The sequence below is a fragment of the Mytilus edulis genome, chromosome 2 (assembly GCF_963676685.1).
Source record: "Mytilus edulis chromosome 2, xbMytEdul2.2, whole genome shotgun sequence".
Taxonomy (NCBI): Eukaryota; Metazoa; Mollusca; class Bivalvia; order Mytilida; family Mytilidae; genus Mytilus; species Mytilus edulis.
The window spans coordinates 64,554,296-64,572,501 of record NC_092345.1 but is presented as its reverse complement, the minus strand read 5'-3'; the positions used below and the strand labels follow the sequence as shown (position 1 = coordinate 64,572,501).

The 18,206-nt window shown below is 30.7% G+C and overlaps 1 protein-coding gene across 3 annotated transcripts in view; it reads left to right on the top strand.

Moving 5' to 3' along the window:
• The window catches only part of LOC139512685 (carboxyl-terminal PDZ ligand of neuronal nitric oxide synthase protein-like), an 83,230-nt gene that overhangs the window by 62,540 nt on the left and 2,484 nt on the right, over positions 1 to 18,206 (top strand). For 2 of the 3 annotated variants that reach the window (XM_071300487.1, XM_071300486.1), the window contains 3 exons: positions 10,032 to 10,158; positions 12,362 to 12,486; positions 17,778 to 17,963. In XM_071300487.1, coding sequence (XP_071156588.1) covers positions 10,032 to 10,158; positions 12,362 to 12,486; positions 17,778 to 17,963 — 438 coding nt within the window. Of the gene's footprint in view, positions 1 to 8,539; positions 8,660 to 10,031; positions 10,159 to 12,361; positions 12,487 to 17,777; positions 17,964 to 18,206 lie in introns of those variants that run through there. The other variant, XM_071300488.1, reaches the window with a different exon arrangement.

The window sequence follows — 18,206 nt, the reverse complement described above, 5'->3', positions numbered from 1 at the left end:
CAAGATCGCTTCCTCACTCAACCTCATTTACATTCATTCTATATTCATTTAACAATAAAAATTCCTGGCGAAAACAAATTTTAAAGATACTATAAATACATTTAAACAGGTCCAGCAAGTTGATCTTGTATGTTGAGGACAATTAAATCAAATTGAATAGCTGCATTAAACAAGATTACAAATAGCATGCTAACTTGTGATAGAAGTTAATCATCTGTTTCAATAACAAATTAAAACAAACTGCAAATTGAGAATCAACTAGAAATTGGTATTTTCCATTATTTATTGTATTTAAATGATATAACTTACTTGTTTTGTTTATGTAAATTGGAAGTTGCTGTTCGCATTGTGTAATGAAGTATACCACATTATTTGAAGTTATTGCATTTTGATTGGTATTATTCCAAACATATTGGCAAATTAACTCTGCTATTATTATTTGTTTGAAAATTTTATCACCAAGATCAACTGAACATGTTCATAGTTTATTGCTGTTCAGATTATGACAAGATGAGTTTAAAACAACTGACAATCATTGCAATAAAAATATTTGATCTTTGTAAGCAAAAGTGAAATTACCTGAATCATTAAAGTCTCAGGTAAACCCAAGTAAACTTGTTTAAATTATTCAGATCTCCGGTAAACCAAAGTAAACTTACTTTAATCATTCAGATCTGAGGTAAACAAAAGTAAACTTACTTGAATCATTCAGATCTCAGGTAAACCAAAGTAAACTTACTTAAATCATTAAAAGATCTCAGGTAATCCAAAGTAAACTTACCTGAATCATAAAGATCTCGGGTAAACCAAAGTAAATTTACCTGAATCATTCAGATCTTTCAGGTAAACTCAAAGGGAACTTATCTGAATCATTCAGATCTTTCAGGTAAACTCAAGTAAACTAACCTGAATCATTCAGATCTCAGGTAAACCAAAGTAAACTTACCTAAATCATAAAGATCTCAGGTAAACCAAAGTTAACTTACCTGAATCATTCAGATCTCAGGTAATCCAAAGTAAACTTACCTGAATCATTCAGATCTCAGGTAAACCAAAGTAAACTTACCTGAATCATTCAGATCTCAGGTAAACCAAAGTAAACTTACCTGATTCATTCAGATCTCAGGTAAACCAAAGTAAACTTACCTGAATCATTCAGATCTCAGGTAAACCAAAGTAAACTTACCTAAATCTTTCATATCTTATGTAAACTCTAAAGTATTTTTGTCTGAATATTTCCCAGTTATTTTGACTTCAATTACCAGCAACATTTTGTATGGTGGGCAGAAGTGCCTCATATTAAAATTGTGAGCATGATCAACATTTTAAAAATTCTGTTGAATAATAAAATAAAGCATTCAATTTTTATAATTACATTTTATGCTACAACCATGAACTTAAGAGTTATATTAAGCTTTTCTTCTGTTTTTCAATAAATTGTTTTAACATTGTCACAGATAACAGGTGCTGTCATAGCTACTGTATTTGATAGGGAAATAAAATATGATATTGGAGTGCCTTGTGATTGTTGACAGCCTATCAAAATTACTGATTCTAATGAAACATGCATGTAATGTATTTCTAAGATAATAAACCTGACTGTTTCGTCATGCTTTGAGGTATGCCCTTAACTGATCTCATCTGTTGTATGATTGTAATTGCTTTTGTTTTCAAAAATTTCACTTGACATACTTTCAAAATTTGCTCTGTCTTTGATGGTTTTGACAGGTCTATGTTCTAAAATGCAATAAATTTAACTATGCTTTTCTGAAATTGTGAAAGTGTCCTTCATGGTGGTATAAAAAAAGAAAATTTAGAGAAAAAACTTAAATATGTTATTGGATTTAAATGGTTACTACAAACTGTATGGAATAGAGTAATAATATTTGCTATTAATTTCCCTTAAATATAACTGAAAAACATTTTGTCAAGTACAGTTTAGCTGAAAAAAAATGTTCAGCTAGAAATCTGTTAAAATTGATGTTTGGCTAACTTTGCTTTACATCTTAGATCTAATAATAAGAAGATGTCATGTGATACTGTAAAACAACTTATTATGAGAGCGATTTATTTTTCGCGACTTTCACGAACAGAAAAATAATGTGAATATTAATCGTCGCAATTATCAAAACTTGAATATTTTCTGTTACTACACCAAATAAATCAGAAAATCGGGAAACTAAATAGCCGTGAAGTGGTTTAGAAAGGGTAAAACGTGAAATAAAGTATCCGCGAAAACAAGTTGGTTTATTGTATACATTGAGACAACTTAATTCAACAAAGTTCGAATGAACTAAATGAAAGAAATTGTAGTCAACCCTATATATATGACCTTCAACAATGAGAAAACCCCTTGCTGTATAGTCTGCTTTAAAAGGCCCCAATATGAAAATCTGAAACATTTAAAATAGAGAAAACTAACTACCTAATTTATAACAAAACAATTTATGAGAAAAATAAATGTGACAGAAATGACCCAAAGATTTTCTTAAAATTTGCATTTGCTGCTAACTGTTACCTTCTGAACTAGTACACAAGACATTATGACTGAGCATGTCCATCAATATGCAAAACAGGGTGCATCTTTATAATACATTAACTTGCTCTCATCCTGAATAAAACTGTAATAGTTGCTGCTGAACTGCAAGCATCTATCCATCCTTCCTTTTGTTAAGGTCTGTGTTTCTCAAATTCTCTTTTATGTTACATTAATTGAAATATATCTTAGGAGGCATGTAAGATATGAGCTCTGTTAATGAAGTAAGGAAGTAATAATATATGACATGTTATTCATTTTCAGTTTGAAATAAAGGTCAGATCATGAAATGACATTTTAATTAAAATCTTTTCAAATTTATAAAAAAAATAATTATATAACAAGAACTAGGAAGGTATAAAAAGCCTGTCAATTCATTTGTCTACCATCTTCAAAATAGTTACTATATTGCAATAACACTTCTTTGAAATGAGATATTCAATGAAGAAATTGAACTATATTGACACTGTTAGAACATGCCACACTCTATTTTGAATCACTTTATTACAGAATAGTTTGAAATTAGTGATTTTGAATTCCTATATGTCAGTCTGTTACGAAGTGCTGATGGGGTGTGTTGTCATACAGTTTAATAAGAATGTTTTCTTACACTAAGGGAAAATTACAAAAACATTATTTTACTGAGTCCAAATGACAGCTATAAATGCTGTTTTGCTTTTTTAATAGAGACAAAAATTACCAACTATTGTAAATTGATTCTTTACAAAATTTGAATAATCATAAATTAACTGTTTACATTTTTGAAATACTAAGGTCTTTTCTACCTAAAGAAAAGATTACTAAAGCTGCATTTGGCAAAACTTTTAGGAATTTTTGGTCCTCAATGCTCTTTAAAGTCTCATGTTATTTGGCCTTTTTAACTGTCTTTGATTCGAGCGTCACTGATGAGTCTTTTGTAGATGAAACGGGCGTCTGGTTCAAACACAAAATTGGTATATATGATAGGTCGTCTTACTTTAAAATTTTCTTAGACCAGTATTAGAATACTGGTCCCAATTAGAATACTCGTCTAAGAAAATTTTAAAGTTAGTGAATTAGAATACTGGTCTTAGAAAATTTTAAATTTAGTCAACTCATCATTTATACAATCTTGTGTTTATTGAAATCAAGCTGGGTTTTTCTTATTCCTATGAAGCTGCTTTTAAAGATTAGGTCTTATCTGATGATCACTTATTGTATCAACATGGTCATGATGTCTGAAAATTGCACATAAGGATAGAATGTTGTGAATTGGGGAAATTTGGCGGAAGTAAAAATGCTTCAAATTTCAGAATGTCTCTGTTTTGTTTCTACGTGCCTTGAAATCTTCAAACGAAACCTTTAAGTTTTTTAGAATTTTTTTCTCATAATAAACAATTTTGATCATTGATTGATTGATTGATTGATTGGTTGGTGATTAACGCCACTTTCAACACTAGTGTGTTAACTTGTGGCAGGCAGTTTTTACTAGTTAAGGATTTACCATTTAGCCTTTCTGTATATTACCTTGAAACCAATAATAGAACCCTTTAAGTCTTTTAGAATTTTTTACCCATAATAAACAATTTTGATCATTTATTGATAAATGGGTCCTGCTACACATGTATTATTTAAAAAAAATTACATTCATTTACTGTAAAATAAACTAAATGCACAGACTTATCAGAAGAACAAAACTATTGGACTAGACTATATATTTACCACTGACTTTAATTATGAATTAAACTTTAATTTTATTATTTCTTTCAAAGAGTCTTCCATTATTAAATGCTTATATACAACATTAAAAAAATATCTAGTCCTTAACACTTCTTTGATAGAGTAGAATTTATGCAATACTACAGTATTGTATTGATTTGTGTTAAAGAGCCTGTATGATATAAAAGTGTTTGAGAATTCTTTCTGTATGTTGAAAAAAAACATCTACTGGTAAATGAAATTGTCATTTAAGTAAGTGAAATGTTCGTGGTACAAAATTCATTGTAATATATATACCCCATATCCTTTTTTTTTACCAATACAATAAATGAGAAGTTTGATTTATCAAAGCTAAGAGAAGGTAAAGTTATTATATTGCAACCATTTCATTAGAAGAAAAAGTAAAGATATCGTATTCCAGCCGTTTCATAAGAAGAAAAAGAAACATTTTTGTGTATGTTTTCTTATTTCCTGCATCTGCTACTTATATTGAATGTCATTTAGTCCAATTTTATTATACAGAACGTTCCTTTGTTTATGAGGATAATGATCCGTATAAAAAGTCAGATAGTCTTGGAGAATTCTTGATTGGACAATTTACAGTTACAGCATTTGAAAGAGTTCAATTTGTGGTATTTTACCTAATGATTAAGATCAAGTTTCATTTTCATCAGCTAATTAACCCAAGGAAAGATCAAAACTAAGATGAAATTGATCAATTTTGTCTGACTTTTCAATCAGTTTAGAATGATTTTAAATGTAGATTACGTTCTACTCTGTAATTGACATTTTGCTTGATGGATCATTATTTTCCTTGTTTGCAATGAAATAACAGTTCCTGCATTTTACATAAATGTAATGAATGATTATATATTGACTATCGTGCGGTCTCTTTGACCTTCATCCATGTATCTCTTCCTTTGAAATCAGTCCATGAATTTGTGATGCCATGTATATGATAGTAGACAGACATAATGGTTTTGGGTCTGTTCCTCTGTCTGTCCAATGTCAGGTCAAAGTCTTTGTTTAAGGTAGTTTGTAGTGTGTTTTCAAATAGAAACTGTGTACACTTGTTCATTATAAAGTAACCTGTTTGGGAATACTTCAAAATAAGGGTATTGACCCAGATTCCATGGATCACTGAACAATGAACACAAATTCATCTTTGAAATTTATAAAAAAAACAGCTTTCTCTGAAAAAAATCTCAAAACAACTAGAATTAAGCAAAGTAAGAACAAAAAATAAACCTTTCAATGAAATTCTTTCTACCATTACGGTAATGTATTTTTGATTATTGATAGCTAGTGCAGTAAACATATGGCAATTCTATTCATCAATCATTATTTTGAAAAAATATTTCTGATAATATAACTTTAATGAGAAGAGATTTATTTGCTATGATTTTGATGTGATGGTATATCCTGTTTTGTCAGCTTTGATGTGTCTAGAACCTGTCTTATCCTACTGATAACTGCAGCAGATTTGTTGATGTTTAGACTGGATTTTCTTGTACAGACTCATTTGACAAACAGATATGTAGGATTTGAAAATATTAAAAGCTGTTATCCATTGTTTTACTTAGAAATATTAATCTTGTGTGTTTACATTGGCAGTCTTTCTAGAATTTCTTAAAGTCTGATAAATGTTTTGTTTTTTTAACCGTTGCATGAGCTTTGAAGGATTATCAGAGAGATCTGTCATACATTTTTTAAAGCATTTTATAACTCTGAATCTTTTGAGGTGAAATAAACATACATTCTAAAAAACAAAAAAACAAAACTTGATCTGCAGAAAATAGAGGCAAGAATGATAAGTTATAGAACATCTGTGCCGTAATGTCAACTCCAGATTTATTTAACACCTTCTTATTTATCTATTTCAAACTATACCATGAAAATAATAAGTCACTGAAATTAAAATAAAAGGATTTTGAAAATCCATATTGTATCAACTGGACTCATTGTACTTAGATAACCTAATACAATTATGTAGTCTTGCCAATATGTTGAGACATACCCACACAAAAAAATGTAAGCAACTCTGTACCATCAGAAAAATGAATTTCAAACAATCTGAATAAAATTGGTATTCAAATTAGGAGTTGTTTTATTGAACTAGAAAACAAGCTTGAAAGTTGAAGGGGCATTGGCTGTCAAATTCATTAACTATTGAGTTGACCTCTGAAGACTCCCAACGGTCATATAAGTGATATAAACATAAATAGATAGCCAACTCTTGCAATTGTATTTTTATACAACCCCAAAATTTTTTTGGGATTGTATAATGGTATGATGTCGTCGTTGTTTGTGTCATCGTCATTGTCTGCGTCGTCCGAAGACAAATTGGTTTCCGGATAATAACATTAGTTTAAGTTAATAGATCTTTATGAAATTTTATCAAAAGGTTTAATACCACAAAAGGAAGGTTGGGATCGATTTTTGGGATGATGGTCCCAACCGTTTAGGAAAAAGGGGCCCAAAAACAAACATTTTTCTAGTTTCAGGATAATAGCTTGTGTACAAGCATTTCAATTGCTCTGGAATTATACCACAATGTTTGAAAAACCACAAGTAGAAGGGTTGGATTCATTTTAGGGGTTATGGGGCCAAAATTTAGGAATTAAGGGCAAAAAAGGGGTCAAAACAAGAATTTTCCTAGTTTTCAGCCAATAACTTGTGTGTAGTTGTATGGATCTCTCTGAAATTGTACCACAATGTACCATATAATAAAGGGGAGGCTGGGATTTAGCTTTGGGTTAATTGCCCAAAATATGTAGGAATTAGGGGCCAAAAATATTGGCCAAAAAGAAGCATGTTTCTAGTTTCCAAACAATCATGACAATAACTTGTGTTTAGGTGTATGGATCTCTCTGAAATTGTACTAAAGGTTCAATACTACAAAGGAAAGCATGGAATTGAGTTTAAGGGTTATTGCTCCAAAGGGGGTTTCAAAAAGTTGGGTGGGGGGATTTTTTGTTTACCATTTTTTGAAGGGATTCCTTTTTCTTTCAAAATTTTTCGAATTTTGAATTTTGAAAAGTTTCAAGAAGAAATCTTCGATTGCACAGTATTGTGCAATAGATTTGTTAGATCTTTGACCACATTTTGTTTGTGACACAAGCCTATATAATGTCAAAATTTTTATCACAATCCAAATTCAGACAGTATCAAGCTTGAATATTGTGAACAAATTTGCCCCAACTGTTCAGGGTTTGACCACTGGGGTCGTTTAAAGCTGCGCCCTGCTGAGCACCTGGTTCTAGGTTTGTTTAATTTCGTATTATAGGTTAAAAATATATATTAATCATTGTTTTTACCTGTATCAGAATGAGATTTTGTGGATCAAATCAGTCAATCAAATGATATTCCTATGTTTCACTTTCAATGTTGACATTCTTTTCCTTATAATAACTGAACATGCATAATTCATGGATAATCCATCTTTAGCTAAAATTGAATTGACGATCACATCAATACTTATTCAAGGAGGTGGAAATATTTACTTGCAAGTGAATAATTCATTGTTGACATTTCTTAGCTTGTTTTGATAAATTTGAAACTAACTGGCTGCTAAAAGTGAATATGAGTTCACTATTTTTTTTTCATTCAAAGATTTGACAAAAGAAAATCATATTTTATTTTTAATATCTTGTAGCTTTTGCCCCTCTAAGAAAAAAGAAAACAGTTTTCAATGAACTTGATGCAAAATTAAGTAAAGTTAAAATCTCAGCTGTAATTGGAAAGGTCAATATTTCACAGATAGATAGTGATACCCTCAAGTCTGGTAATTTCTTTCAACCAGTAAATGTATTCAGTATCTTTAAAAACCAACAATCAAATGAATGGACTTATAGGAGATATGCAATCCAGCAACGTATGTCTGGATTCTGGCCACAGCATGGATGTTCTGAATTTTTAAAACGATTATTGTACCAAACAGTGGCAAAGCCAGTGATCCTAGATATCGCAACTTATACTGTACTTGCCATATATATATCACAGTGTTAAACTGGTGTTAAACAGAAGTTACATACCACAAACTAACCTGTACTTGTTAAACAGATGTTTCATACCAATCATCTTGTCAAGATGAGTCTTTCTCTTCCAGATAATAATACACTTCCAAACAAATTAGAAGCCAATACACATAAAACTTACCATCTGTTTCTTCACTTTTATTATCTCAGCATCTACTTATATTTGATTATCTTTATGATTTATATTAGAAAATAAGAAATCATCCTTATTTTCACTTTTTATTTTACATGCATTATTTATCTCAAGGTTTTATGTTTATAATGGAAAGGTGAAAACTGTTAAAATTAATTGTATGTGATAAAAGAAGACTTATAAAACGTTCTGTTAACAAATGTTTGAAAAATGGCATGTTGTCATGGATATCGGATACCAAAAACTTCTAAAAAGGTTAGTACATCCCATATCTATTTGGCTTTTAGTCGGTTAAGTTTTTAACATTGCATTATTTGCGTGTTTATTTTATGTAGATAATCATAGTGAAATACATGCATAAATAGCATTTTTTTTAAAAGTCAGAAGAATAAAAGAAATAAAGTTGATATGGTATAGAAGTTGTCAAGACAAAATATTTAGATTCAACTTTCTAAAATTTTGCTTTTTGGTATACAAACTTTTTAAGTTTTTACAATTTCATGATTTGTTTTCCTTCTGTGCAATGAAGTTCATGGGACATAGAAAAACCAGGCATCTATTCATCTGGTCTGTAAGCTCTCTCATGTGTACAATTCTTGCCAGATTTTTATGAAATTTATATTAAAAGATTTATATCAGCTCTATCTTGGACAAGTTTGAAAATCAGTGCCAAACAACTTAAAGAGTCATGCCCTTAAAAATATAAATTATATGGAAAATAAAATTGTAAACACATTCAAGCCTACATTTCAGTGGATTATTATGAAATTCGTGTCATAGGTTTATCCAAGGATTTGTATAGTAACTAACTATACAAATCCTTGATTTATCTCGGTAATGTCTAGGGTAAGTTTGAAAGTCAGCACTGATAAATTATTTCAACAGGAGTTATGTCCCTTGGAAATCTAAATTATATAGAAAATTGGATTTTTAGCACTCAAATTGTGTACAATTTTGCCAGATATTTATGAAATTTACATGATAGGTTTATATCAACAATGTCTTAGTTGCCAGTGCCAATCAGCTTTTCTTAAAAGAGTTCTTCCCCTTGGGAATATAAATTATATTTCATTTTAGTAAGCACTCTCTCATTTACATTTTTTTTAGAAATTTTATGAAACTATATCAGGCTTAAATCTCAAGTCTTGAAATAGTGATGACCAACTAATTAAGTCTGAGTTATGCTCCTTTGAAAAATAAAAATTACATTGAAAACAACGTTGAAAGCAATCTCATGCCTACATTTCTTGTAGATATTTATAAAAATTTGAAAGATCCCAAAAAACTTTTTTTTTTTATCTTATTACCCTTAGACATTTCAAACATGTGCAGCACAGTTACCTTAGAACATTGTTATTTTAGTAATTTAATTGTGGGAAAGACATGGTTAGAAGACTGACTTTTGGCATTGAATTATTCCACTTATGGTTAAGTAAGGTACACTGAAAACTAGGGGTAAACTCTTCTGGATTAGTCAGCAGTTCATCCTTCACTATTGAAACAAGTGAAGATGTCATTATCAAGCATAAGAGGATCAAATAATGGCTATTGCAAGTGGAATAGAACTGTGGTCTTTAGTATAAGATACCCATACAGCTAAGTAATAATTGCATTTTAATTTTTACAGAGCCAAGCTATGCGAATTGTACGAACCATTGGACAAGCTTTTGAAGTATGCCATAAGATAAGTTTTCAGTCTGCCCAAGCTGATGACCAGTTGGCCAGTTTCCCTGATGGTTGTGACAATGAAACTTGTAAGTAGTATGGATTTGCAGACAACACAATAAGAAAATAATGAGAAGAGCTTCTTTTTGTAAAATGTTATACTCATTTGTTAGTCAGGCAACAATTCATATTTTACTTCTTGTCTTTCTGTTTTTTACTTAAAAGGTTTATTTTATTGTTTTACCAAATTCAGGTTCTCTGAAAGATAGCTTAGCTTGTTCCACCCAAGGATCAATATTTTTTTTCACACAATTTAAGTCATTTTTAGATGACCTGAAAGTTTTGGTCCTTTTTAAAACTTGGTTCATTAAACTGATAAACAAGGTCACATCAAGAACAGGTAAGCTGAATCATATCAAAATTAGGAAAAAATGAATTCTTCAAAGACACATGAGTGACACACAAATAAAATGGTTAAATAAAGTGACTAAATAAAGGGGATGTTGGACTCAAAACTGAACAATACGTTCCATTTGATCTGTGAATAGGTAAGAATTATCGTACTTAGCCACTTTACCAGTAAAGCAAAGTCAATCAGTAGTGTAATACAAACATGTGGTTCTCATTGTCTGTGTTACATAACAGCATATTAATTATATTGCTTATCACTACTGATTATTGGTGCAGAGTACCATTAACAAATGTTTTTACCGATTCCAAACTATTATTTTACTTTATAAAAACAATTTCCATGGCAACTGTGTATATGAATTTCTTGCAAAAAAATTGAACAGCATGTCTTTGATATCACATAAAACTTCAAGCTAACTGATTTTGATACTAGTGCCAATTTTGTGGAATCTTAATTATTTAAGATGAAGACCGGTATAGATAAGATTTTGTAGATTCTGAAAGGTGTGCAAGAACATGGCTTTTATCTTAAAGAGAGGTCAGTTGTTTTAAGTTAATTGTTTATGCTGAAGTTTTAGATAAACTGCTGAAGTATAATTTTATTGATATATTTTTGACGTCAGTTGTAAATAGATTCTAATTCAAAAAGATTAAAGATATTAACTAACATGTATTGCAATTTATCTATTTTATTTATCGATTCATTTATTAAATAAATGATTTAAAAAGAAAAAATGTTGGTTTGCTCATATCTGCATGTAGTTATATTTTTCCCCGTCTTGCATAAATACATACATGTATTGCTTTTCAATGACATTGGTCTTCTTTGTGCAATTTTGAGGTCAACACTGATTTTGCTTCTACAACTTGGAACTCTAAAAGCTACCTCTGTTCAATATTTCAGGGAAAAAATTTAATAGAGAGTTCCAAAACAGCTGCATAAAAGCTGATTCAGAATAAATGCTGTACATAGAAAAGAGTGAAAACACCTGTTTGTACCACTTTTTGTCCTTTTACAGCTATGGATGCAGCCATAATCCACAATATGAACACCAGCCTTCATTTTTTTCAAAGGAAAATTATTGAAAATTTTATACAGATCAATCAGCTCTGTTATACTTCAGTTAATACTTGTGAAAAAATATTTGTGTCTTCAGACTTTAAAACGATGATGACACTTGTAATATTTTAGTAGATATTTGCAGTTCTATTGTACGGGTAAAAGTCAGAAAATGGATTTTTATACATATATATGTGTATACATTTTGTACTATTGGTCAAATTGTATCACATCTATTGGTGGTTATGTGCCTAACTTTAAAAACTTACAATGAATCGATTTTCTTGCCATATATACCTTTTCTCTAAATTTGCATTTGTAACTTTTAATTAATGCTGTTTCAACTATTCATGCATTTCTGTAACATCCGATTTTTACATTTTTACAGAAGGTTTGGTTAAATATGCTTAATTTTTTATGCATAGTTTATTAATACTGTTAATTCAGAAATTTTTGCAATGTTTTAATTATTTGGAAATTTAATACATCATTACATGTATATGTATTGCTAAATTATTATTTTGCAATTTCCATATGGATAGCAATGTTTGTTTGTAGCACTTCATTTATCAATAATTTATCTAAAATTTTTGCCGATTGCTCACACACTAACTAGCAATGATAAGTGCACACAAAAATTTCTGAATTTGCAGTCCTGGTAGGTATCTTCTTTTTTTTTTTTTTTTTTATAAAACTTAAATTGAAATGGGAAATGGGGAATATGTCAAAGAGACAACAACCTAACTAAAGGTCAGAAGGCCATTAATGGGTGTTCTTAGTATACTTTTACCAGTCACAATAAGAGATAATTTTTATTTTAGTGAGGAGTATGAAAGAAGGGAAGGATAAAAATAATCAACACAACAATTCCATGCCAATGTCTACACCGGAGAAAGCACTGAAACAAGCTCAAGATCTTCTGTATGCTATGGCAGCCAAAACTCCAGTATGTATTTTAATTGAATATTTGATAAAACAGATAAACTTATGTTTTTAAAGTGCCAACCATTTGGTTTGAGAAATCATATTTTCCCTAGTTTTCAAATTGATCTCTTCCTACCTGTATGCTGTTATTCAGAAAAATAGATTTTTTTATGCTCCGCCACTTGGAAAATTAGGCATTAGGTAAAACCATTGACTCTCCGTCCATCCCATTTTTTTCTGCACTCTAACTTAAGTCTACTCATTCAAATTTTTGACATTTGTACAAAATGCTAAGAACCAAACCTCACAGTCAAAGGTTGAATTTGGGCAGTCAATCACTTACTGTTCTAAAGTTATGCCCCTTTATAACATGTAAAATTGCAAATGTTTTTGTTTCTGCACTCTAACTAGCAGTGACATCAACTGCTCTTACAAAATTTTCCATCTATTATAATCAAGCTTCAGTCCTCAGACAATTTCTTCTTTTATTTTTTTATTTGGTTAATGAATGTCAATGACTTTTCTTCTTTTATTGACATGTTAGACTCTTGTTAAATTACACTAATTTTGTATGATAGTCAGAATGATTAAGTCCTATTTTTCATGTGTGTACTACATCTGTCTATATCTATTTCAAATTAAGAGACTTTATTTTCGTCATCATCAAAGATTAGTTTTTATATATTAAATGTGATTGAGCATTCTATAATTAGGATATTTCAATGGAATAAAACCTTTAAGCATGAATCAGATCAATATGTACCATATGAGCCAGTCCATGCGAAAAGGTACAAAAAGTCCTTTTGGTAAACTTTACAGGACACGTTATCAAAGTTTGTTATAGTATTTTTGAAAAACGATTTTATCCGAAAAAAAATTACATTAATGTAAACATTCATAAGATTGTCAATTCTATCCCGAATTTGTCAACTAAAACCGAAAAAGACGTAGAAATATCTGAATTTTTGGTATTTGAGCAAGTGTAAAATCATTTGTTCCCCGGACTAATGCTATACCGACCAGAAACTACAAAAAATTATGACACTACAGAGACAAAAGTCAATAATTTCCGTCAGTTCTACAGGTTTAAAGAAAGAAAGACAACATTAAAACATGAGGGAAAATGCAAAAACTATGGCATCTTGTGTTTTAGAAATTGAAATTTAAGTTAAGTTAAGTTATTTAATATTATATAAATCAACCTTAGTTGCACGGGATTCGAACCGTTGCCCGGTTTGATTGCATTGATATCCGCATCGTAAGCGAGAGCCTTATCCCCACTGCTACAAGGTTTAACATTATCAATTGGCAAATCAAGCCATTTAAACTGTACTTTGAAAATGATTGAAATATATGAAATAATTCACTAAAAATCTTGATAAAACTAGGGGGGGGGTCTCAACACTCGCAGGTGCGTGTAGCTCACAGCTTGATGATATGAGGGAAAGTAAATGTGTTTTATAAATCACAAGTCTACTACCAATAATTATGCACACTTTTTAGAATTTCGTAAATTTTTCGTTTTTGTACCTTTTCGCATGGACTGGCTCATATATCAATGGTATATCTTGTTGAATTCTTGTATCCAGTTGACCTTGACCAAAGGGCAAGGATAAAGACTTGAAGTATTTCCTACCAATAAGCTGCTGATGTATGAATTGGAAAAATATAATTAAGTCTTAATCTTTTCCAGCCTTGATTTAAAAACTGAATAAAGCCATTATTGGACTTTGTCCACAAAATTTCAATATTATAAATGGAAGTCTTTTTTAACAATTTTGCACAAATTTTTGACCAATTTAGGCTTATTGAAGCATCAAATTGTCATAGCTAACCAACAACATCTCCATTTTAATATTACAATTTCTACCAGACTAATTGGACATTGACTCTTTTTGCCAATAGCTATACCTAGTGATTGCTACTTATCTGTGGCCATTTACAAATTAGATTTTACTTAGCTAGATTGTTTCGGTTTTGTTATTTCTTTGAACTTTGCAACATATATTTCAAATCAAGGTTTTGACCATGGTTTAATAGATGTGAAATTGCAAGCAGTGCATGAACACATACTTTTGTTTTTACTTGACCTAGCTGAAGAGTGATAATGACCAAATGTCATTTTTTAGATCCATATTGCATGCTACTGGTATTCCATCAAACATTATAATGGTTTTAATACTATCTCATCATGTGACAGCCAATTTATGGAACCTTGATCATCAGTCTAACAACCTATGTATGATCTAATTTGCCTATTGTACCAGTTATTATATAAGCAGGAAATGTGTACATTACAGGCTGTTTATAAAAAGCTTTTTGGTATTTAGACTTACTGTCTAGGGATGCTGTGATGCTAAAACTTATTATAAAGCTAACAAAACATGAAAGAGGGTGGCAATATTGACACAAACCTCTAATATAAACATTACAAGCATATTAACTATATTAACTTCATGATAATGAGAATTGTCAGTGGTAATAATATCAATCTAATATTAACATTATTTGTTTATTGGGTTTGGTAAATCAGTCACATTATTTTAAATTTCCTTTTTATGCCAGGCAGTAGTGGAGGGGGCATTAAGTTTTACCCGTCTGTAAAGCGTCTGTATGTCCCAAAGTTGGTTTTCATTTTCTAACTTTAGATTACTTCGTCCCAAATGTTATGAAACTTCTACACAATTCTTATTAACACAAAATACAGATCAAGTTTGAAATCTGGTGGCATCACTTTTACCGTTCTTGAGTTATGCCCCTTTACAATTGGAAAAATTGCTAAATTCTGTTCTCTAACTTTAGTTTGCCTCAACCAAATGCTATGAAACGTATACAAAATGCTTATTACCACAAAATACTGATTAAGTTATAATTTTGGGAGTGTCGTTTTAACCATTCCAGACTTATGCCCCTTTACGATTGAAAAAAAAATGCTCAATTTTTTGTTTCTGTTCATTAATTTTAGTCTTCTGCAACCAAATGCTATTAAACTTATACACAATGCTTACTGCAACAAAATGCAGATTAAGTTAAATTTTAATTGTGTCGCTTCAACCATTCTAGATTTATGCCCCTTTGTATATATCCTTTCAAACTTTATATAATATGCAAGCATAGGCATCATCTGTGCCCCATGGACACATTCCCCATTTATTTATTCTATTGCCAGTATTGGAATGGGATTTTCAACTTTGTTATCATGCCTACCAACCTGAAAGGCATTTGTTTCTAAATAAAAAAATGTATAATATAAAATTATGAAATATATTTTGATGTGAAACTATAATATAAATCCATTTAAACTACATGTATTTAAAATTGCCTTGTTTCTACCAAACCGGTAAGGAACATGTAAACAAGTTCATTACCTATCATTGAGCTATATTTCACCGAAATAGAATTATTGTACTTTCATTTGTTGCCAGACAGATATTGTTTTCCTGTGAGGTAGATTTAATTGTGATACAGGGTTGTGTCATTTCTTTCACGTAATAATGAAATCAGGATCTGAATAATAACAAGATTTTTTAGGACATTTTCTGATAGCCAATAGTAAATTATCTATCCTTGTTGCAAGTCGGTGAACACCTGTGACCATACAGTTTAATTGTGTGGCTACATTGCCTTTAACAATAGTATTAATTGGTCTGTGACGTGAAGAGTAATAATTGTTCTTTATTTTGCTGACTTCACCCAAAATGTCTAGAAATTGTTACAATTTGTCTGGAATAATATTATTCCCCTATGTACAAAAAAAAATAAAATCTTTTTAGCTCATCTAGCCAAAAGGCCCACTGTGAGCTATTGCTATCACTTGGAATATGTTGATGTTTTCCATTACCCTAACAATACTCGTTTCTCTAAAACCATACTTGGCAACAAACATCCTTCAAGTGGTTAGTGTTTAAAATCTTACTTGCAAACTCACATTGCTGCAAGGCTGGCTAAAATTAGAATTGGATATTGTCTATTACATATATATTGAAAATAGGTCAGCGGCAGCCATGTTCAAAATTTGTAATTCATTTTTCCCAAATTTGTCAGAGGACTATTAAATTTATTAGGCTTAAATGAAGATACTCATGGTCCATTGGTCAATGATAGATTTTCTATGTTAATTTATTAATAGGTCAGTTTTTCAGATACATGTACTATAAACTATCTTTTAGTTGTGGAATTATTATGTCTTCAAAATTTCATCCGACTTTGACCACACTTTCTGGATTCATTGGTAATGTTTAGTTTATATGATATATGTACATTTGTTTGTTTGAAGTATATTTTTTTTCAAACAATTATCTATAATACTAAAATTACGAGGTCCAATTTGTCAGCCGTCATCACGTAAAAACGACGAATCAAAGAATTCAACTTTATATACAACTAATATAGTACAAAGGTGTAGATTAAAAATTACACCACTCCAGGCCCTTTTGTTTTCCACGTAATTAATATTGCCAATAATTAGGAAGTTCCGGGTCGAGTCCGATACTGATACCAATAGTATAATCACCTGTTACCTATTACCTTATCTGTACGTTCCGCATCTGACAGGCGCGTCACCAAACGGTGTATTCAGGATTAATATGCTATATACACGGGTCATAATCACAGGGTTGACACTACTAAATTGTCAAATTGTTACCTATTGTAGTATTTTAATCCGTAAGACTTTCTAAGATAACAATACGAATACTAAAAATCTGGACTAAAAATAAAGTTTCAATTTGTTAGCGGGCATGACGTTTAAACAGCGAATCAAAGAATTCAACTTTATTTATAACTAATATAGGACAATGCTGTTGATTAAAAAATACTCCATTCCAGGACCTTTTGTTTTCCAAATAATTAATATTACCAATAATTGATAAGTTCCAGTTCGACGGGTTCAAACAGAAAGATTTGAAAGCAGAGAAAATTGTGTATCTTATAATCGGCATGACTTTATCAGATGACAGTACTAATACTAAAATAAGGCTTGCGCATAGTTATATACTTTAATTCAGTCACGGACCCGCGATATCACGGGTGTGTTCTAGTCAAATTGATATTTCATGACACAACTTTGGGTCACCCTATGGCCTTCAACAATAAGCAATGTCCATATCCATATATTTCTTAGAAATCCATATTTACATTTGTCCAGTAACTGTCATATTAGGTAGGATATTTGATACCTGATCTACATAACCATGCAGTGCTCCTCAAATTAAGAATATTTTTGTTTGAGTGAAGGCTAATCCAATATTGGTTGGAGGGAATCTTTGGTTGAAAAATAAAATGATATTAAAGAATGATTTTTTTTTGCTGCAGGGAAAAGATCCCCCTCATTATGTTGAGGAACCAGAATCTCAGATTCCACTGACTACATATCACCATATACAATTACTGAGAGCACAGCTAGAGATGCAACAACACCAAACACAACTAGCTATTGCACAGGTCCATTTGTTAAAAGATCAACTAGCAGCAGAGTCAGCTGCTAGAATCGAAGCCCAGGTAAAGTACAACACTGCTGTTATATACATATAAGTGTTCAATTAGTACCAATGATACAACTCTCAATCCAAGTCACAATTTGTAAAAGTAAACCATTATAGGTGAAAGTACAGTCTTTGCCAAACAGCAAGCTATACTACGGGCCCCATAATCATTCAAACATGAAAACCAATTGTCTAATTTAAAAAAAAAAAAAACCAAGAAACACTTATGAACCACATTAACAAAAGACAACCACAGAAC